We start from the raw sequence: 23,868 nt of genomic DNA on the forward strand, positions 1-23,868 counted from the left end.
TTTCAAGTTATATGACTTCTACAGTAGTCAAATTCATTTGGGGTTAGAAATGCAGATCTTTAATGTTATTTGCAATCAATAATATCCTACATAAATTATTGCAACGCTAGTAATGCATCATAATTTATACATGTAAGTACATTCATTTTGTCCTCATTCTCATATATTTGGACCTATTTAGACACTTGTGACCAAAACCTTTGTCATCCATCTAAAGTGTTTCATGTTAGATTGAACTCACTGAAACATGATGTCAATGATAACACTATTGTGACCTTTCACCAGAGAAGGTGAAGCTTGGATAAAATATGGTGACCTTGTTGGTGAAGCTGTTGAATTGGCAAAATACTGAAACATGAATACTACAGAAAATAACAGGATTTTTTTTCGTTGGCAAAAAGTGAACACAGACGATAATAATGACACAACAGACATGTTTGTTTTAAATGTACAAAGTTGTACAGGGCTTTTTTTTTTATCAGTATTTGAAAATATTCAACAATGAAAGTTAAATCAACCAGTAAGAATAAGTAATAACAATAATTAATATCAGCAATAACTAGACTTAAAATCTGAACTTTTTAGTTTCTTTTTTTCCATTTCTTTTGTACTGAAACACCTGAGGGAAGCAAATCATAAGAAAACCCAGAAAAAAGAACCACTGAAGTTTAGAAAAAGAAAAAAAAAAGAAGAAAGGGGATACACAAAATTTAAGTCAAGACAAGCTCTCACTTCCATCTGTATGTACAACACATTCACACCACAACTGTGCAGAACAGCAGTGATTAAAGGAACCGTGATGAAAATGAAGACGTCTCTGCAGCCTAACAGCCTTTAACACCAGGATCGGCAGCCGTGTGGATTCACATGTAAAGGCAGGGAGAAGCAGAGAAACTGAAGTGTTTGAACAGAAAGACTTTCATCCATTCTGAGTTGACTCCTAAATGGGTTTTTCCTTTAAGGTGTATGACAGTCACAGGTGTGACAGCACTACATTGGTTTCTTCGATGTGAAAGGCTGAGAGGACTGCAAAAGCGCTGTTCTGGTCAAAATATTACCCAAGCATACAGTGGAAATGCAAACCCCGGCATCATCGCAGTTTAAAAAAAAAAAAAGGTCCCTGGATGCATAAGACAACCACTTCGCTTACACCTCCAAACTTGGATCATTCAAACTTGTTTCAGTAAGAAACATGACATCAAACATTAGTTTGGAGGTGGGTTCGCTGGTCACATTTCATGTTCATCTGTACAATTAATCAATATCAAATCCTCATTGTACATTTTTTTTTTAATCATCCATCAAATCTCACCAAAAACACTTTACTCAAAATGAGGGAAATATAATTGCAAAGAAACCTTTGGTCAAAGAGTGAACTCACAAAGGAAAAAATGCCATGACAAGGTCGAAGGAAATCATTCGTCACTCCAGATTAACAGAACGACAAAAACAAGGAGCAAAATTCAAGTGGCTTTCTATACGTTTCTCTCTCTGTAACAATATGGCCCAGAGTTCAACCCTCCTCCCATACATTTGGGTCTGTAGGATATACTGGTTTCCTCACAGAGGAAAGAAGGAAAGAAAAAAGGTGCTCTTTTCATGAAAGTCATGTTTGTCTTGATTGTCCACAAAAAAGAGGCGCCAGCAGGAAGCAATCCTGGTGAAAGGATATACAATCACATCGTAAAACCACAACATCCTTTACTGGAAAGGAACCGAGAGTCCTGGCGACGCTCCTGAAAAAGACTCTGAACCTGCACTGAGAATTGGTGTTTGTGATATCTGTGTGTGACTCTGAGTGTGCAGATGTGTCGGTGACAGACGCAGCCGTTGTTTGTTCAGTCTTATTTGGAAGCCATCTTGTCCTGTGTTGCTTCGTCCTGCATGCAGCTCTTGCGGATGATGGGCAGTGGGTGGGCTTCTGTGTTAAAGACCCAGTCCTCCAGAGGGAGGAGGTCATCATCAGAGAACAGCAGGTAAAGATACCTGAACACACAGAAAGAAATGTCATACGAGGATTCATTATGAAATTCACCCATACTTCTAAATTACTGCATCCACTCCAGGGTCATGGGTTAGAACCCACCACCATCTTATGGAGGCGCAAGATGCATTCAGTCTATTAGTATTTCCCTACATGTAACATCCGGTGGCGCCGATGTGGTGCTTTTGGGCATTTAGTAGCCACGAGGACTTTCTGAGGTGCCCTCAGGGAGAGATCTAAAAATAGTGTCTGTATAAACAACATAATTAAAAAAAAAAAAAAAGTGAGTGTTACTGGCCCAAAAACATGTTATCAAAAGGATTAATTCTAAACTGGATGTCATTTCTAACAAAATCTGCCCAAAGCCATCAAGAAAAATGTTCATAACATAGATGTGTTCACTGGCTTTTAAATGTTGAAAGAAATTGGGGTGAACAGAAACAATGATGTAACAGATGTAAAAGCACGTATCAACTAGCAGCGGACGCTAAAAGCCCGACGCTTTCACTGACAACAGTAAGAGAAAACTGGTTTGTTCAAGAATGAATGAATAATTCAGTGATCACAATTTTTGCAGCACTACCTGAGTTTCATGATTTGGTGCTTCAGGTTCACGGTACGTTAAAGATTCATGATCCAAGAATGACAAAATGTTTAATTGAATCTTCAAACTACACTGTATATAATTACAATACTTTTGTTTCTTTCATAAGCAGAAGACGACATCTCATTCACTTCAGGAGTCCGCTTCATATACAGAACAGATAACAGGAAGATGAATCCTTGTCTTTATATATTCTTGTAAAGAAGCCTGTGTCACCTGATTTATGCATGTAGATAGTAAACTGACATTTTTGTCAGTACTGGAGCTGTAGGGAGGAAATGGGACGTACTTGAGTGTCTCTGAGAGGAAGAAGCTCTGCTGCATGTTGTCATGGCCGACTGTCATGGTGTAGACGTCACGGATCCCTGAGAAGCCGGACTCCACTCTGCAGTGCTGCTCCAGGGCCTGACAGGGGGCACGTAGCAAGAAGCCACGGTTCAATGTGAGGAAAAGAGACCACTTCCAGTTCGACCGGACAAATTGGATGAATAATACTTCAATTATTCATGTGAATTTGATTTAAAGAACAGTAAAAATAAAACTGAGCTTTCTGATACATTTTGGAAAATCCTTCAGCCGTCATACACCTAAAGAAAGAGAAAATGGTGGAATGTGTCAAGCATGTCAGCTAGCTGCACAACTGGGGCCCCAGTGCTAAATCTGACAAGGGCTAATGGAGAGCAGCCGAGCTAGCCGGGCAGATTAGCTCATTACTACCCCTGCTACAAAGGGCTGGCTTATATGTGCTAATTAACAAAGACCCTGATGTGTTAATGCTTGATGTTCATGAAGAGAAGCGCTGTACGACGCGTCCAACCTTTGTGACCGATAATTAAAGGCCCGTCAAACTCATCAGCCTGATCTCCCCACTTCTGTGTGCACTAAATTAATGCTGAATCTATCATGCCAGCCTTGTGCAGTTTGCCATCGCTAACGTCCTGTCTACTGCCACATTAATAATGGTGATCCCTGCACAACCTTCACCCCCCGAGAGTGGGACTGCTTGATCTATGAGCTAATGTATAGTGCCACACAATAGGAAAGAAACTAGTGGAGGGTAATTGAGGGTGTTAAAAGAGCTCGACATAATAGGTAAGTTCAATTTATAAAATGGGAATCTAAGCCACTTCCATGAGACAAGTATAGGGCACAAAATTATACCGTGCAGTGTCTCCCACTTAATCTAACATGAAATTATTTTTGTGCTTAACTGACCTTAGTGAAAGAAACACTTGTATGGCTGGAAATTATTTACTAAATAGAGCCGCCTGAATCATATTTAGGATAAAACATTCAGTTTTTTGCAAGGAATTTTATTGTATCCTACAAAAAGTACACTCTTCCATTTGTGTGAGTTGAGAGCTTCTGCAGTTAATGGAGCTGAATCATATCCGCTAGTTAACCAGGGGCGTCTCCCCCATATATATATACACTGAACACAAAAATATGAATGCAACACTTTTGTTTTTGCTCCTATTTTTCATGAGCTGAACTCAAAGATCGAAAACATTTTTTACACACACAAAAAACGTATTCCTCTCAAATATTGTTCACAAATCTGGGCCATATTTACACGTACCCAGCTTTTCTTTCTTTTTTCTTTTTAAATGTTATTACATTTTTAATTTTAATTTACACTGACCCACATAAACAGTTGGTTCTGAGCTGCTATCAGCATGCCAAACCTGTTGGCGGCAGTGTAGCAAGAAGCATGAAGCCATAATAGCCAATCAGAATCCTGGAGAGAAAAACCCAGGACTTCACAAATTGTGATGGAGTTTTGAGGACTCATCACTCAATGAGTCCATTCCATATCGGAAGTGACCAATAATCAAACTCATCAGCCTGATCTCCCCACTTCTGTGTGCACTAAATTAATGCTGAATCTATCATGCCAGCTCCGTGCAGTGTCGTGACGTCCCAATCGGAAGGTTGCAGGTTCGATACCATCTCTGCCTGCCCACATGCCGAAGTGTCCTTGGGCAAGACACTGAACCCTGAACTGCCTGTGTGAATGCAGTGTGAGAGTGAGTGGTTGGTGGTGGTTGGAGGGGCTGATAGCCGTGAGTCTGCCCCAGGGCAACTGTAGTTTACCACCATCCAGTATGGAATAAATGAATTGCAATGCAATGTAAAGTGTCTTTGAGTGCCTATAAAAGCGCTATACAAAACCAATGCATTATTATTATTATCATTTGTGTTGAGTTGTAGCTGCATGTATGTGTAAATACGCGGCCAAAACACAGAGAAATATCACAGTTTTTTTTAGATACCAAAGTACGTGTAAACGTGGCCTGAATCTGTGTTATTGAGCACTTCTCCTTTGCCGAGATAATCCATCCCACCTCACAGGTGCAGCATATCAAGATGCTGATTAGACAGCATGATTATTGAACAGGTGTGCCTTAGAATGTCCACAATAAAAGGCCACTGAAGTGGAGATTTTTTATTTTCTTGTAAGTGTTTGGAGTAATTCCTTTCAATTTCATGAACAATACCAGGCGAAAGGCATTTTCCTACTCCAAAATATGAGATAATGATGTTAACTTTTTCTCACAGCTAAATTACATCAGTGAACCTTATATTTGAGATGTATCACACAAACCAATGTGTTTCAAACTTTATAATTTCATCTTATAATTCACAAATTTGGATGGATTATGTTAATACTGCAGCAATAATAAAACATGATCTTTACAATGATCCCTTTATTGCTCTATGTCTGATTGATGTCTGAAAAGTAGAAGCAGGAGGTTTCAGCACACAGGCTAAATGAGCTTCAGATGCAAAACATTTCTTTTCCCATCTGAAGATGAAATGCACTCAACCAGTCAAATTTCTAAAACATGGAAAATGTTTTCAACTGTACACTTTTCTCTAATAATGCATATTAAAGCTAGAACTGTGACAGATGAGACTGGTTTGTAAAGTAATGTCTTAAAAATATTGTTTATTATTTGATGAGTTATGCTTTATGACTTATGTAGCATATGTATATATATATACCCGTATATGTTGAGTGTATCAGTTTACTTTGGTTTGGTACCTTTCCTGTAATGCACATAGATTATGTTAAGTACAGTATACATTTGGTATTGTGTTTGCAAATATGTTCAGAGATTAAAAATAACAACCTTCAGATTTGTATTTGGGAGTTTGTTACTCAAATGAACCTTTTTTGGCCCCATTGCTCTTAAATCCATTGGGAGTAACAAAACATATTTAACTTTCAAAATGACAATAGCAGCTTCTAAACCTTTATTTATATCTAGCTTTGCATATACCAAAATCGTAGTTTCTCACTTAAAAGAAATACCATTACAAGAAAGATCCACAGCATGTTTTAAACAGTTCTTTTGAAACTCTCACACGAATACACTGAGCTGTTAAATAGTGTAGTTAGAGTACAAGAATCACAAGAATTTTGTGGGTTCCAATCAATTTTCATTAAGATTTTAAAACAAAGAAGAATGCTTGCTAAATTTATAGGAAGGTAGGGATTAACATCCCACGCAAGTGACATATTATAGTGTTATGCATATTTTATGAAGAAGCAAAGAAATTGATTGATTCTATGAAAAATACACCAACAGTATTTCTACACTACTTTTGCTGCTACTGCTTGATTCTGAATTTAAAATTATATCACCGTTTGTGTCACAATTCCAAAGCTACATGCGACACATTTTAGGACACTTGGAAATTCCAAAGGCAACACTACAATTCGGAAGTCGTGGCTCACTTTTCATTTTTACATTCACATATAGACAAGGACACAAGCTTGCTGTACCACCAATTTTAGCAGCTTTTAATTATGAAGTGATTAGGAGAATATGCGTAACCATGGTTACTAAATGATGTATAAATACAGCAGGTCATATGAGGGTTCTCCAGATGCCTCGATTGTTGCCAGGCAACAGAGGTTGAGAAGAAAAAATAGAGCCAGCCATGAAATCGTCTGTAATATGACAAAGTGACGTTTTTACACTTCGCTTCATGTACAAGTCGATAAAACAAGTGACTCTGTGTTCATTAGTGAGATTCAAAGGTGCAGATAGGTGGATTGTGGGAAGTTTTACACTGAGCATGACATGTTGTTTCATTTGCACACAATTTAGTTTTAAATTTTTCTCATGAACCTGTGAGTGTGAAAATAAAGCCCTTGGCTTTATTAGATCAAACCAATTTCTCTGGTTTGAAACTGCACCTGTGAAAATGGAATAAATGTGATTTATATTAAAAGTTTGGAATAATGAGACACATTACTGCAACAAATCTTGTTTTGCATTTGTAACTGATGACTGTCATGAAAATATCTCATATTTTCATGACAGTTCATAACAGCTGTACAGAAAAACAGTTGACAGCATGCAGAGCTGCTGTTTCTCTCCTGCTCATAACAACGTAACTATTTCTTTTTCATTCAACTCCTGTTGCCAGAAATGTTTTAGTTAACTCACCCCTCATACAGAGACATGGAAGATGGCAGACTGTCAGTAACATTAACGTTGGTTTTGGATCTGCTGTACTTTCATTAACAAATTTATATAACCATTAGCTTAGCTTTGTGTAAACTACGGTTCCGTGTTGTGTTGGTTTAATTTTGTCTTGATTCTCTCTTTTTTTCGTCTTGAGCTAATACATCAATTTATTTATATGAACAACAACAGCCACAACTTAGAGAATGTTCCGCCAACATTAATCGTGGTATTTAAACTATCAAATAAAGAGCTGCAAGCTCAGCTCATGTGTCACAACAAGGTGCACATTTTGTTAGAGCAGCATAACCGAGAGAGGCAAGTATAGTTACAACTAACTTGTTGCATTTTGTTTTCAGTAACTTGTCTACTTCTTAATGAAATAACTGATGGTTTGCAGCTTGAATGGCATAATTAAATGTTGTAAGTAAACTACCGTGCAGAATCACACAGAGTACATGTAGTCAAGCCGAGTGGACGAGCTCACCTCCACAGCCTCCCACCCCCACTCTCTGTACTTGGGGTCATGGGTCAGTCTCCACATGTACATGTAGCTCTCGATGACCTCTGGCCGTAAGATGTAGTATCTGTCGCTCAGCCGGGTCGCCGTGGCTTCAGCGCCGCCATCGAATCTGAACGCTTCAGGTCCGAGCTTGGTGGCTGACAGAGACAGAAACAGACAGTGATCAGTTTCCAACCAGGAATCACAAAATGTCATTCAGCAGATCTGCAACTCCAAAGCTAAAATGCTCAGCCTGCTTGAAGGTAAAATTTAATGCTTCAATAAATATACTTAGTTTAAGGCTTGAGATCGCCTCATCTGTCCAGATGTTCTGGGAGTTTCTCATTTGTCACTTTTACCATCCCTGAACACTGCATATCAAAGATATTTCAGTCAAGATCCAGCAAGAAAGAATCTGTTTCCAAGGTCAGGACGGGATTTCAAATTTAGAAACAGACGCAGACAAACAACCTTCTTTTGCTCCATTAGCGCTGACATTTTTATTTTCTCCTGCTTATTGTCTGTGATTGTACCCGGCCAGCTGGTGGTCGTTTGGAAAAATTGGTTCCTTTGAGGTTGCTGAGGGTTTGTAAGCAGCTGCGTGCACATGAACCACAAAATCATCTTCAGATGAAGAGTTACCGTGATGGGCGCCAGGGGTTCCCAGTCAGCCTACTGGTTATTGTTTTTAAATGAGCATGCAAGATGAAGAGAAGCATAAATGCAACATAGAGTTTATTCCATATATTATTGAGTTTTGACAAAAAAATAAACAAAAACAAATTGAAAACAAACACTGAACAATCTGCAAGGTGCGGAGGCAGTGAAAATGTCTCTATTTCATCTCAATTTCATCTGACATGCAAGGCACAATCTTGGTTTCAGTATCTTGCAAAAGGACGCCTCAGCATATAAACACAACAAGATGAGGGTACTATTTGAGGATTACACAGCCACCCCACGGGCATGTCTCGGCAGATGATGGAGTACCAGGTCACAAAAAAAAGGTAAAAGTCTGGATGTTAATCTGGGTGTTCCCACTGAGGCGGCTGCACCAACCACAGCAACACAGCCGCTAAGCCATCCGACAGACATGCAAATAACTATTTGAAGTTGCTGTCAAATTGGTTGTGTAAAACATTTTTTTTCCATTGAGATTAACTGAAACTTTAGAGAAATAGGAAATGATTGTCTCCTGCAATAAATGACAGTATCATGTGCCTTTATATCTAGTTTCCGAAGCGACTGATGCTTCCTTTTCAAGATCATACATTTGCATCTGAGACCAGATGACAGACTCCTCACATTTAAACCCAAGCATATGAAAGCCACTGAAGGAAAATAAGGAAAAAACTAACAATTACCTCAATTGCTAAGGGAAAAGTCCTTCATATGGGAGAGAGACACATACCAGAAACATAGTTTTAATTATGAGCTTGTCATTTATTGGACCCCATTTGAACTTGTCTTCCATGTCGCTTTGATAATTCCCAAACAACAAAGACTAGTTAGCATTTAATCCTCTTTAAAACACAGTGGACATGACAGATGAGGTCTCAGTTTCCACCTGAATAATAACAACTTGTTTTGTGCAGCCACGTTGAAATGAACCTCACAGTTGCTCACAGGTTAATAAATATAATAAGTAAACTAAGCTGTGCTTTATTTACGTATGTGTCTTTTTTTGGTTATGAAACTTTGTTTTTGTTTTGAAAGGACGAAAAAGTGCCCCGAGGCCCTCAGAGAGAAAGATATCGACACACCTCTGTAATCTTTACACTTTGTAAAACAACTATTCGGCACTTGTCTTATTTTTTTATTTTATTTTATTTTTTTAATTTATTTATATTTAATCCGCCTTCAGGGCTGTTTATGGGCTTCATACCAAAGAATAACTTCCAAAAAGGTTCGTTTGTCACACCACAGAAATGATCAAACTCCTTAACTGTTTCTTTAAACTCACTCTTCCTCTAGTTTTCTGGCACTGTTTAGTTGTCTTCCTGACATCGTTTTTCAATTCTTGATATGAATGCTAATCTCCCTCAAAAAAAAAAAAAAAAAAAAGTCATTGCTGACTCACAGTCTTACAACACAATCTGGCTTCCGTGCAGAACATTATCAGACTTCAATTGGAGAAATTGCTTCTTGGTGCACATTGTTAGTTATCTCCCAAACTCAAAAGTTAATAATCTTGCATCAGAGTCAATAACATTTTCGAAATGTTGAGGAAATTGCCTAAAGATGCAGATGACAAAACCTCGGAAATGATCAGGCAGGCATTTAACTGGTTTCATGTTGAAGAAAGGTCAAGATTGAACAGGTCGCCTGCATGGAGTGAAATATATGTGAAATAAAATCCATAAAATGGACAACTCAAATGGAAAAACTGACAGTTGTTCTAATTAGTGTAGGTACATGCAGCAGCAAAGATCTAAAGGTCCGTTACAACCTTTCGTCTAAAACCAGTAACCTTTCCGGCTTCCTGCTGCTTCCTGTTTCCCTGGATCAGTGTGCTACTGTGAAGAAGACAGTGATCCAGAGCAGCAGGAGAGGGAATAGACCCTTTGTGGTATCAGTAGTTAAGACACAGCTAAATAGCAACCACTCCACAGAGATGTGAGAGCGAGTCTCTCTTCTCCTGCTGACAGCTAATCCAGGAGCTGCTAAGCACCATCCAGTGACTGTAATGAGTCAAGAGGAACCTGGTGGACGACTATGAAAGCCGGAGCCAGAGGAGCCTTGTGGGCCCGCAGATCAAAAGTATTCAAAGCGTATCAAGGAACCTGTTATGTGAGTCACATCAGCTCACTGCCGAGGCGAAGGAGAAACGTGTACGGATGAGCTCGTGAAGCCCACCCAACGGTGCGGAGGGCAAAGAAAAAGCATGAAATTAGCAGAGGAGATTATCGTCAAGGCCAAGCGAGACACCAGGGAGGAGATCAAACGAGGGTCTTCGCGGAACATGTGGGCAGGCTTGTTCTCGTGTTTGTCTCCTTCTCATTTGGGTGCATCACTGATTGCAGCCATGCTGATGTACATTTACCGGCCGAAGCAGCGTTTTCATCGCAGTGTTTACCTTTCAGTACTTAATTGTGGTTCCCTCTCAATTTCTGTTCCTTTTGTCTATCTGACCCCAACAAATTACAACAAACTGTGTTTATCAGTAACAAACACTCTCACAGGCTGTGGGCAACAGCTGGTAGACATTAAGAAAATAACAGAGCTTAATTCTGCTTCTTATTAAACCTGTCATTGAGGCGAAGCCACCAAGAAAGCCTCTCCTTTTCAGTCAGGGCAAAATTAAATTGCCTGAGGTGTTTTTAATTTACGATATTGCTTCCCGAGACTCAATTTCCTTACTCTGAAACCAACGATAGTCTCTCTTAACAAAACATATATTCATACCTAAAGAAAAATTCCGTATAATCTGGACTTGAAGAGGAAGTAAGAGTAAAATGATTAAATAAAGGTCTAGATTGAGATAAATACTCTTTTAATACTTTGATAGAAGTTCTCTGTGTACCTTTTAAACTTGTAACCCCCCCTGATTGTCATTAAGAAGAGTTGAACTAAGAGTTGATTTCTCTGATTTACCAATTTTGTTAAGATCACCTTGCTTTATCATCTGAATAATTTATCTTGTTAAATCATCTTCTTAAAGATATTTTAATACATTTCCAAAGGTCCTATAATAATATTTAAGTGGCTGATTGGTAACAGTATAGTGAAATCAAATGCCAAAAGAAATCTCACCTATGTAAAAAGTATGAGCCTATAGTCGAGAAAATATTTTATTTAACATGTACAAATCTAATTTTAGAAACCTCAGAGGATGCAAAGCCCTGGACTCCTTGTTATCGCTCGATAACAATCCACCGATGGGGTCCCTTAACTCAGGTTGGTTGCTGCTGCTACAGATGGGCTGCAGAATAATGTGATACCATGAATTTTTCTCCGTTGAGGCTTCGGGGGCAGGAAAATAGACAGTTAAGAGGTTGATGAAATAAACCAGAGAGTTTAGCTTTTTAAGAAATCCACTAGGGGAAATTGCTTTAATTAAAGATTATACAATATTACACGCTGATTGATGGATTGATGAGACGTGGTTTTTATTTTATATAGAGCAGACGCAGTCTTTCCCTAGCTGCCTCACTGAACCTCCTGCCTTGAAAATACTGCACAGCCTTTCAAAGAGAAGAGTCTGTATATACCGCTCTCAGACAGCCCTGACATTTCCGCCCACCTGAGCGAGTGTAGCTCTCGTGGCATGTGTGTGTGATCTCAGCTGCCAGGTCCAGGTAGTGCTGCCTCTTCTCCTGTGCACCGTCATCAGCCCCAATGCCGATCATGCCCCCGGAGAAGCAGGCCAGGTGGCCCATTTTGTGGTCCAGGATCCCTCCCCTCCACTCGGCCATATAGGTGAGGCCACCGGGTGACTTCTGGACCAGGTTTGCTTCGATCGCCTGAAGCAACACACACAGGCAGGAATACTAAAACCACAGTACAAAGAGTAAACCATATTTGATATTTTTGAGGAAGAGAGTCTGTTTTATTAGTAAAAAGAACATTAATGGGTACAGGTGAGAACTTCACATCTACAGATGAGTAGCTCTAATGCTCAATGGTTTCACTTTGCAGAGTGAGCACTTTTTTGAAGTCAACAACTACATCTTCCTGGGTGTAAATATTGAGCAGTTGGTACTTTATTCCTCAAAAGTGCTGACTCCTCTGTTGCAGTAGAGGCCACATAGTGACTATAATTCTCACTTCATGGGTCATGGGTTTGAGTGATGTTCTCCATGTCCATGCATCGTTTTTGGCTGATTACTCCAATTTACTTCCACTTTCTAAAATCATGCATTTCAGGTACATATGTGATTGCCTGTGGGTCTATGTGGTTGTCTGTGTCTCTGTTTTCACCCTATCATGGATCAGACACTTCAGCCATTGTTACTGGCCCACCACCCTGACTTGATGGATGGATGGATGGATGGATGGATGGATGGATGGATGGATGGATGGATGGATGGATGGATGGACAGATGTTCCATGGAGGAAGATCTGACTAAAATAATTAATTAAAACCCTTCTTTATGTCTCTGTTACATATCCAGAGTTCCTATATTGTGTGTAAGATGAGCTAAATGAAAATACAGTGACAATGCCTGTCATGACATGTCAACTTGATTGATTACTTGTTGATCTCTGTAAGCCATTCTCTTTCTTCCCCCTACCATCAACTAGAACAGCAGAAACTCTGGTTTCATCCTTGTAAAAGGAGTTTTGTTTCCATTTCCACTGTCAACCTTTGCTTGTTAATGTAAATTTACCTTCAGCTGATGATGCTGATTAGCAGCAAATATTACAAACAACTGAAGTGCATGTAATTGTGTGATCACAATATAGGATAAATCCAATTATTGCCAATTGTGATGATATAGACAGACTTTGGGTGATTCTGGTTGAAACCTTAAATAACCGTTGAACGACGCTGAACAATCAAAGATGCAACCTTCTAAACCTCTTTAGGCACGTCATAATTCAATCAGTTCTTAATTCTCGCAACACATTTACATTGAATTACCTTTGAGATTTTGAACATTTCTGTCTCTTCGCAACTTTTTCTTGTCACTGCTTTATGGTTCATAAGAAAGACTACAGAGAAACAGGCCATGATATTACCGCTGGATGACTCACCACTCTTACAGATTCAGAGTCGTCTCATGCACCCTTCTCACTTTTCCTGCTGCTCATTTTGCCCTATAATTAGGAATGGAAACTTTCTGCTGAACCTTTTCCTTCGGCTAATTGTTAATTTTTCAGTTTCTTTAAGAGCTCTTCAGCACGAGGTCGAAGAGTTAAAAACACTTTTCAGCATGAAGTTGTCCAGTTTATATTATTGGCTAAAGATTGTTCTGTTTTTAGTATTTCAACCTGCTCCACTTGGCACAATGATTTAACTGTAGTGATTGTATTAAGCAGTGCAGAAACTGTGTGCTTGTCTCTTAGAAACTAATTGTTTGGTATTTTGTATGTTTGTGGAAACGGGCCTCTCTTGAGAGTGAGACCTTGTGTTTCAACGAGAGTGCAGTATAAATAAAGGTTAATTGAAAAGAAAACATCAGATGGGCGTGTCAGAGGGAAACACAATACTTGTTTTGTACTGGTAATGCTGTATATTGTATTTTCGATTGCCCTCTATCGCTGCTTCTGGAACCATCCATCCACCCATCTTCTCTATTTATTCATTAGATTCAGGGCTGTGGGGCACCGGAGCCGATTCCAGTTGACTATGCATGAAAGGAAGTAGATCCCGGACACGTTTCAAATGCATGTTTCTGCACTGTGGGAAAACATGCAAGTCCACAAATCATTGGCACAAGCCCCAATTATGGACTCCAGTGGAGCATATTATCACTGTGAGGTGAATGTGTTAAACATTGTGTGCTCCTGTATTGAAAATATTTTATGCTGAATAAAATCTGATGAGGATGTCACTCATGATAACAGAAAAACAAGACAACATAATGCCTATAACATGCAGTGCCTTGGTCTCAGCAAAAAAAAAAAAAAAAATGTTGAGCCTGATGATTTCCCCACTAACTAGTACTACTTAGCCATAATCCTTTCATGGTATAATAGGAAAACGTTCCCGTATTCAACAGTGTATTATAATTAGCAGACAACTTTTATGTGAATGCCACGGATAATGAGTTGAACAGTGGTTTCACCTTGGATCTCTGTATACACATGTAGTATATGACTTAATTGGATAGCATGGGGGTCCTTGGCCATTTAAATACCGAGTCACAGGGGAGAAAGAAAGTCTGTAATTAGTAAGTCTGCCTTTGGCTTGACCCTCTGATGAGGAAATCTCAATGGCAATCAAAAGTTACTGTCTGTGATATTGTAATTGTAGCCAGAGGCAATGTGTTTTACCCTGACATTATCTCCATTAAAGAAGAAAACAGGCAGCTCTTGATGTATTTTAATACACGTGTATAATGGGCAGTATGTTCACAGGCATAAGAGAATTTGCTGCAGTTATTCAATGTGGTTATATATCTCACAATAGTCATAGAAATACAAAACAATAGAACAATTTTGAATAGAGAAGCAACAGGATTAAAAGGCTTTTTGAGCGCCTTCAGAAAGCAAGAAACCACATTTCAAAAGATGAGGAAAAATACACGTATGCTGTAGTTGATAGAGAGCGTCAACACAATCACAATCCATATACTTATTTAACAAAAATGTCAATCAGGAGGTCAACCTGGAGAAGAAAATTCACAAATGTCAATACGGAGAGTACAGAATACATGTATGAATAAGTGGAGTAGATGAGGTGTCTGGTGTCAATCATCCAGAGCAACGGACGCTCCGCAGGAGAGTTGGAAAAGAGACGAGTCAATGGGAAGGTTCAAAAACAGAAGCAAGACCTGCTATGGCGTTTGGAGACTTGACACTGTGTGAAAGACAGGGAACAGAACTGGAGGTGGCAGAGATGTAATTGTGAGTGAGCAGGATGGACGGGATAAAAAATGAAGTGATCACAGGGAAAGCTAAGTTTGGAGATAAAGCTACAGGTTGAGGTGTTTTGGACATGTGCTGAGGAGAGATTGCAAAGACAAAGGATGTTTGAGATGGAGCTGCATGGCAGGAGAAGAAGAGGAAGACATCTGAAAAGATTGACAGCTGTAGCAACAAAGATTGGTGTAGCAGAACAGGAAAGAAAGATGAATCATCCAGCAAATAAAAAGGAAAAATCCTTCAACTCCTTTTTAGAGCCTGTACTTTTCGTTTTTTTAACTTTATAAATACTTCTCAAATGTTTATATTGTCAGCACTTCTGAGACATAAATACAATAAAGTGAGTAATGCAGAGTGTTCAGGAGCATGTTCAGTCTTGTGATGTGTCCCTGTTGCAGCATGTGCATGGTAGATGTCACCAGTCTTGACTGAAGTCGGCTCCTAATGATGTGCTTGCATTGTCAAAAAAAAAGGTGCATATCATCTCTGGTAATCGTCATCTCTCCCTTTCTTACTTGGCATACTGGCTGTCCTCTTGTCTTTCATCTGTCTTGGGTGTGAGGCACTTTGTTTGATCAACAGCTTATGCAAATGACTATAATATTTCTATTTTCTTTATCTAATTGTGCCATGCCTGAGCGAGTGTGCACCTCTTTGTGTGCATTGACAGATAACAATTTCCATACCTCCAGCGCACTGTAGTACATGTTCTTTGCATCCTCGTCGGTCTTGTCTGACATCAGATATGATTTGATGAGATACTCGTAGAAACTATCCCCGAGGCCACCGATGGAAACATGATCTGAAAGGGGAAAATAAGGGTAAGCTGAGTTATTCAACAAGGTCACACATATGCAGGTCTTCATCCAGTGCTTCTGGGAATCATTGGGGGGGAAAAAACACAATGAATTCACATTTCTGAATGAAGGAGATTGAAGAATATTAGATTAGTAGTCAGGAGAACCCACACTTTTCACATCTTTACCTTAAAAGTGCAGTTTATCTGCTGTCATTTGTCATCTTTTTGTTTAATTCAATCCACAACTGTCAGATTCATAGTTTAATTTATTCATTGTGATAGTCGGCAAAGAACACACAACATTGGAATTTCGCTGGCTGAAACTAAACTCTCCATGTCAGAACCTACAGAGCTCAAAAACCTTTTATTTAGAAGTTAAAACTTGAATTGTCTAACACGCTTCAAACTTGTGTGTGGAAATTGATACAAGCGGCTGTTTGATTTTCCATTCTCAGATGACATTCACGTTCATATAAGATGAACACGGTCTCGCAAAGACAAGCCTCTGCAGTATATACTTGCTGTTACTGCATGAACAAACACCTTTCGCCGACTCAAATGCAAGCATTTTACAACACTCGTGTTTGTCCTTGACACAGACGAGTGGAGGCTGTGAAGTCAACCCATAACTTCAGTGTTAGTGTTGATATTTACATACAGTTATGCTTCCTCACATCCTCCTCCACAACAATTAGCTGCAGTTCTTATCCAGATTACTATGTCTCCACTCTCAGCATTGTCTTATTATTTTCACACCCTTTGCAGGTAAATCAGAAAGATCCAATTTCCTTCAGTAATAGAATTCATTTTCACTTTAATAACCCAGCACAATGGGTGCCATACAGCCACTTCTGCTGTATGAGGCCGATATTAAAGTGAAAGGAGGTGGATAGTTTGGTGAATAACACATAGAAGCAGCCATGAGAGCATTCTCATGTGAGGTGACTCCAAGTTTGTGTTTGTGACGTGAAGGGCAAGAAGAAAACAAGAGTGAAAAGATACTTAATGAGCTCAAAGTCTTACAGTATAATATTTATCCACACCAGGAAAACACAGTGGGGAACAACCTCTTTATGGCACATCTGATTGTCTTCAGGGGTTTTTTGTTTAACAGCGCAAGATATTCATTGACCTAGAACGTGACTATAAACTCAGCTGTTCATCACTTATTTATAGAAGGCACATTTACTCATAAACTGAGTAAAAACTGGCAGACATTTAACCACAGCGATTTTCTTGAAAACATTAAATATATTACTTACGTTGGACCCAGTTTCCACTGACTGGACTGAGAAAGTTGGGGTACAGGCCGTGGGGTTTCTCAATCTTGTTCAGAAGTTTCCGGATGTTCATCACCTACAAAGTCAAGTCAACTAGATCAAGCAATGGCTTCATATCTGCAAGACGTCATTCAAATAAAGCGTAAGATGATAGCAAATAAGAGGTCAGAATCTGCAATAACAGTGTTCAGACCATCATATGTAATCTGATTGTTATTTTACTTATCAAGTTGTTATTTTGTTGACTGAAAATATAAAAAATAAGTTCAATTCAAAGTGAACTGACTGACTTGCATTGTATTAAGGGTTACAGGTGACTGGGCTATTGCAGGATTTACTGAAGGACTTCCTCAGGACTACAAAAAAAACAAGAGACACATATCAAACCTTCTCTGTGTAGATGAGGTTGTTGGACAGCTCGCTGAGATGCAGAAATTCAAGGTGAAGGGTCCCGAACTCAGCCAGGATGCTGCTCCCGGCTGAGGCCCAGCCCCAGCTCCAACTGGTGCCACTGCAACAGAGGCAACATTCACACCGGTTGACTAAGTATCATGAATATCACAGATGTGCACATACATGTAAATGGTAAATGCAGCTTACTTATAGAATGATTTACCACTGATTCAACAGAACTGAAACTGATTTACACATTAGTCACATTGACCTGTTTACACACACACACACACACACACACACACACACACACACACACACACACACACACACACACACACACACACACACACACACACACACACACACACACACACACACACACACACAATAAAACAAAGAACATGCATGAATGAAAATATATTATAATATTATATAATATACACACACACACCGTTATACCAGGCGATCAGTCTATCCATTGGAAGCAGTTGGCTTACTATTTTGTTCAACGACAATATATGTCTGTATCGCGGATCCAGCCTACAACTAACCAACCAACCAACCAACCAACCAACCAACCAACCAACCAACTAGCGTGATATATTAAATTATTTCAAGAATATTATTGATTTTAGTTGGTTCTGTACTTTATCTTTTTTGGGCAGTAAATTATAAAGAAAACAAATATTATTTGTTATATATATTATTTAGTTATCAAGTTGTTATTTTGTTGACTGAAAATATTAAAAACAAGTTCAATTCAAAGTGAACTGACTGACTTGCATTGTATTAAGGGTTACAGGTGACTGGACTATTGCAGGATTTACTGAAGGACTTCCTCTGGACTACAAAAAAAGACAATACCTCTCCATAGTATATCATAATAATTCCTCCCTAAAATTGTCTAAAAATGCTCAAATCAATTGATGCCTGATGATGTAGGTTTGATAATCTTTCAACGTCAGCTCCCAGTGGAGCAGCTTGATTGTTGAATATTTATACAATATGTACATTTTGACCTGGTTCTCAACCGTATGAAACTTACTGTGACGTGTTGTGAATTTAGCAATAATAGAAGGAGCTCCTGTTATGATGTGCTTGTTTTCGAGCTTGGAGTAGTTTTGGTTGGGTGGCTATTTGCTATTCCAGGTGCAAAACCCACGTATTTGGTTTGAATTAGGTCTGTGAAGAGTGTGAAGTGTTTTCAATTTTCTTTTGGACACAGAGCCTTCATTTCATTCAGTTTAAACCTGTAGTGGGAAAGAAAATGTTCTAAAATATTTTTGTGTTACAGTGTACAGTTTATAAAATACCGACACCGTTAACTGATTGGGTGTCATAACCATGTTGCCACTGTGCATTTGTTAGTTGTGTTTTCTCTAAGTTGACTTGTTGCTGTGACCTTTGGAAAAAATAAAGAAGGAACAGGCGAGTGTCCAAGGAATACGGGCTGTCTGGGTTTAGATTTCTTTATATCAGGTATTGTGCAGAATTCAACACTGAATGGAAAACTCTGCCAAAAACAAACTCCACAAGTTTGTGCATTCATTTCCTCGACAGGAAGATTTTGAAGGAAACCAACAGTTGTTAAGAAGTTTGTTTCTTTGTCCAACATGATTTTGCAATACCTGATTTTGGGAAAAGGTGGGACACAAACTGTAGCAACCAGTGGTGTAATCATAGCAAATAACTGAAAGTTACTCTTCTAGATTCCACACAGGAAAAAATGAAAAAAAACAACTAAGGACCCATTTTTACTTGTTAATGTAAATCTCTAATTCCTTGTTATTATCTTTCTGAAGGAAATTCATAATTATACTCATACGAACATGTATTTCCAGCATTTAAAATTCGTGAAACATCACCGTGAAACTCCAGAACTTTCGCGAGGCATTGTGAACACGAGATCCTGTTTGTACACTCGATCTCAATTTGCACCGGAAAAACAAGAGAAACAATCAGTTTCACAACATTTAAGTCTATTACTTGGATTATGTTCATTTTGTTGTCACTTTCTTTGTGAAAATCTCTTTTTTTGGGGCTGAATCGGTCAAATGTTGATATTGTCACTTGAGCTACCACAACAGCATCTTTCATATCTCAGAAACTCATTCATGCAGGTTTTCGATGACGTCAGTTAGCGAAACATGAACACAGTTTGACGGCTGCAAATTCTGGTTCATTGGTAAACATATCAACTTTGGTGTGATTGATTTAGGCAACTGCTGGTTGGAAATATGTGGGAATGAGTGGTAATGGTCTTCTTTTTGTTTATTGGTTTATTATCTATGCAGAAGGGATACCTTTTATGGGAAGTATATTTTAAAGGTTTTTTCTGGTTGAGTAATTTTAATAACTTTGGACATTTCAAATGTAAAGAGGACAATAACAGAATGACTTGCAAATAAAAGGTAAACTATGGATGTAAAATATAGTTTTTACACCCATAGTTGAGGGCATGTATCTCGACTATATCTTGTCATGAATAAGATAACGTATGCCATCCACTTGAAGCATTTGTAAGCAAACTACACAAACATGGCAAATGTATATTTACACATTAGTATAATACTGTTTGTAGTTACTATTATTGTTTCATTCTATATCAATAATGAAACAACTGATTTGATTATTAGCAAGACATTATTAAGGCATTTGCTCAAATATTTGATGACAAAATTGGCAATTACACAAATAGGGAGAACAGGCAAGGTACACACAGCAAGATCCACAAGCCCAACTGGGGTTTGAACTTGAGACATACTCACTATGATATGTCAGTACAAATCTCTACACTGCTGTGAGGTCCATAACATTAAAGTGACATATTAGAATAACATTCTTTCTCATGCTGATTACTCTCATGTTTTCTCATGTTATTTTAACCTGACATTAAACTTTTGATCCTACCATATCTGCAGTTAAATATTAGAGACATTTCATTGTTTGTCTCAAAGATTGCATGTTAGAAAAAAAAAGAAAAGAGAAATCAACAGATCAGCAGCAACAGGTTTCAGTTTGCAGCTGATTATTGAAGGGAATAAAGAATTGTTTCCATTCCAGCAGTGCCGAGTTGTGCTCGCCTGATGGCAGGAATGTGGAAGTGGAAGCATCATGAAAAGCTCAACGATTGTTTCAGTTTCTTTTAACTTTCCAAAGCGTGTTTCATCTCCTTCAGATGATACGCGTCACGTCACTTTTCCATCAGAGTACAGCTGAGCAAAGTTTAAAAGTAAAGACAGTAAGTGACTCTGACTGCCTGACAGACCTTTAAGCACTCAGACTGTGGTTAATATGTCATGACACGCTACTTTTAATTTTGATTTGCTGTTCAGCCGTCTCGCATATCCAAAGAAAATTTACATAATTAAATGTGGTTTGAGGAGTGAGATCATTTCTCACATGATAAGGATTATTTAACCATCTGAAATCATATTTTAAAGCAGAGATGCCAACTTTCAGCTTTTCAGATGTGGAGATGTTCTTTTTAATGTGTTATGTCATGTCTGGCCAGTTAAATCAGTCTTTAATAATAAACAATCTTTCACTGTGGAATAATGTGGATGAACATTTCAAAGGCAAAACAATTTGAATGAATGAATGAATGAATTAATGAAACTAAGGAAAGAGACAATTTGGAGAATGTAAGGAGGAGAAAGTACTAATATCTGTTTAGATGGAGGAAAAAAATAAGGTATTGCTGAGACCTGCTTATGTAAGCTGCAACACATGGTGGCAAACAGAAAAGACTAGTGTTACTCATTGTTGCATTTTCTCAAATAAATTCACTTAATTAAATGTCCTCAATGGTTAAAGTTTCTGAGCAGCAGCAGATCTCATTTGAGTCTCTGGGTAAAATTCTGCAAATAAGCTTAGAAACCAAAATGGGAGTTGGCAGAGCGACGTAAGAATGTGGATGTTGTGATCATTTCAGATATTCCCAGTTGTGAAAGTATATGAAATTAAGTTGGCAGCTGACATTGGCCGTCGTAGGGAAGAACATTAATTACATGCTGCCAAGCAAATTGAATTTCTGTCCACTGAAAATAAACTAATCACAAGCCTATGAAATAACCTTTACCATCATCTACCATTAGGCAAATTTATCGCCGCCTCATGTGATTGATGTTTCCGTAAAGTTTTACCAACATCGACTAGAAGCTCACCTACGCTGCCAAGCTGTGACTATTAATATCAGCTTTGAAAAGTTATCTGAAAACGCATTAACAGGGTCAGCAACACATAGCGCACTTCAGATTTCTCCCACCAGTCAGAGCGACTAATGTAACTTGACAAATCTATAATTTAAAGAATGTGTGGCACAGTACCGCTCGGTAATGATTGGTTCAGGCAGAATGTGCTGCAAGGAATCCTCCAAGAGCTACTGGAGGATATCAGATATCGGATAATGAATAGAGCTGGATTGTTAAGAGAGGAGAGAAGACGGCGGGAGGTGGGTGGCAAGGGAGGCTGCAGGGGAATCAAAGGCTTTGCCGCACTGATGAATGCACCCATTAAATGTTTGGTGGGGCTGCATCATTAGCTGCTCTGGCTTGAGTTGTATCTGATTCCTCTTTTAAGAAGAATCAATTTCAGTGGAGGTGCAGGGCAGCAGGTGGTACGTTTGCGTGTCGGAGAGGCAAAGAGACGGAGCGGGAAGTGGGAGGAAGTCTCCCTGGTGCAAGCAATGGCACTGGCACACATCCATTAATCATTCCAACTCCTGTAATAAACATACGTTTTCTACAGCTGCCACAAATATAATCAGGTATAAATGAAAAATGAAGGAAAGGAGTGGAAATCAGGATCACATGCCACACATAATATGTCGGGGAAATTGGCCTCTGTGTATTTTAGAAGACCTATCATAATTGTAGTTTTGGATGAAAACAGTACTACGAATGAATTCCAACAAAATCAATATCTTCATTTGGCTCTTAAGTGCTAGAAAGGTAAGCAAAGTCCTTTTGAAGCAGCCACAGTCACTAGAAATGCAAGGCTGTATGCTTTGATAATAATTAAAATAAAATGGTACATTATAATTAATGTGATTATCATCTCAACTTCTCATGGATAAGTGAGAAAAAAACAGCAAAGTAATTAATTTCTCTAAGACAGATTGAATTGACAGTGTAATCGTGTTTTACGTCGAATGCCCTTTTTCCTGCAGCCCTCAGTAGGGTTTTTAAAATGTAATATACTTAAGACCTGATCTACTAAAGTTATGCGATTAAAAAACGAGCACAACTTGATGTTGCATGCAAACAGTTGTAGAAGTCGATTTGCTGACGGTTGGGTCATACATGTTTGTAAAGCTTTTTAAACATATTCACAATTGCAGTTTTTGTAATTGAAAAAAAGTGTATCTCTTTTATCCAAACCTACAGATGAATTAAAAAAGGTCAAATTGTCAGAGAAACAAATGCCACAATTTTAATGCATGACTGCAGTGCATAATAAGCTATTAGAGATGTGTTGGGGGAAAACACTTGATCAAGGAAATATATCACATCTTTCTGGGGTCTTTAATTCATCTCTACTTAAGGCTGACTGAATTAATATAATAACCAGTTAAATGAGACGATTACAGTCTGTGTCCAACAGCTACTTAACTTTGGACATCTACCACTTTATTCAGTTCAGAGATGATTCAGGCTAACATAACCAAAGGCAAGCTCCTTCCTGGACAGTTTGTCAGGCCACGACAGAAAAAACCCCCAGAAAGACAAGATTCTTATACACCTAGCGGCAATTTAAGCTTCCCAATTAACCTCACATGCATGATTTTGGACTTGCACATTAACAGCGGGAAATAAACTTCCTATGATGTTAAAATACTAATCACCATGGTACCGTACTTGAAAAGAAAGAAAATAAGCTTTGCATCTATATACGAGTTCTTACAGTGACCTTTCACATTACAGCCATCGAATCACAATTCACCAGACTGCAACAAGCATTTAACATAAGTCATATTCAACAAATACTAGATGTTAACAGTTATTGTGAAATAAGAGACAGAAGCACTCACTCTGTCAGTAAAGTTACTTTACAAAACACATGCACAGGTTAGTGACCTTAAATCATCTATATACATGCACCTGCGTGATTGCGTTTCACATTACAACTGTAATGACTTGGAGACATTTCCAGGGTGAATCATGACTTTCAGCCAGTCAGCTGGGATCAGATCTGCTCCCCACAACCCCGAATTTGTGAATGCGGGTGCAGAAAACAGGTATTTCTTTTCTGAGATTCACAGCTCAACCTCTGTCTTTGACTGTCTCCGTGTTGA

General features: G+C 38.6%; 1 protein-coding gene across 1 annotated transcript in view; it reads right to left on the reverse strand.

Moving 5' to 3' along the window:
* Positions 1 to 472: 472 nt before the first annotated feature.
* Positions 473 to 23,868, reverse strand: part of LOC308134058 (mannosyl-oligosaccharide 1,2-alpha-mannosidase IA) — a 227,189-nt gene continuing 203,793 nt past the window's right edge. The window contains exons 6-12 of the mRNA XM_080501666.1: positions 17,565 to 17,688; positions 17,160 to 17,253; positions 15,785 to 15,900; positions 11,812 to 12,031; positions 7,554 to 7,726; positions 2,878 to 2,993; positions 473 to 1,986 (exon numbers count right to left, since the gene is read on the reverse strand). Of these exons, the coding sequence (XP_080357792.1) occupies positions 1,845 to 1,986; positions 2,878 to 2,993; positions 7,554 to 7,726; positions 11,812 to 12,031; positions 15,785 to 15,900; positions 17,160 to 17,253; positions 17,565 to 17,688 (985 nt within the window). The 3' untranslated portion in view covers positions 473 to 1,844. The remainder of the gene's footprint in view (positions 1,987 to 2,877; positions 2,994 to 7,553; positions 7,727 to 11,811; positions 12,032 to 15,784; positions 15,901 to 17,159; positions 17,254 to 17,564; positions 17,689 to 23,868) is intronic.

The sequence above is a fragment of the Blennius ocellaris genome (genome assembly GCF_963422515.1).
Source record: "Blennius ocellaris genome assembly, chromosome: 8".
Taxonomy (NCBI): domain Eukaryota; kingdom Metazoa; phylum Chordata; class Actinopteri; order Blenniiformes; family Blenniidae; genus Blennius; species Blennius ocellaris.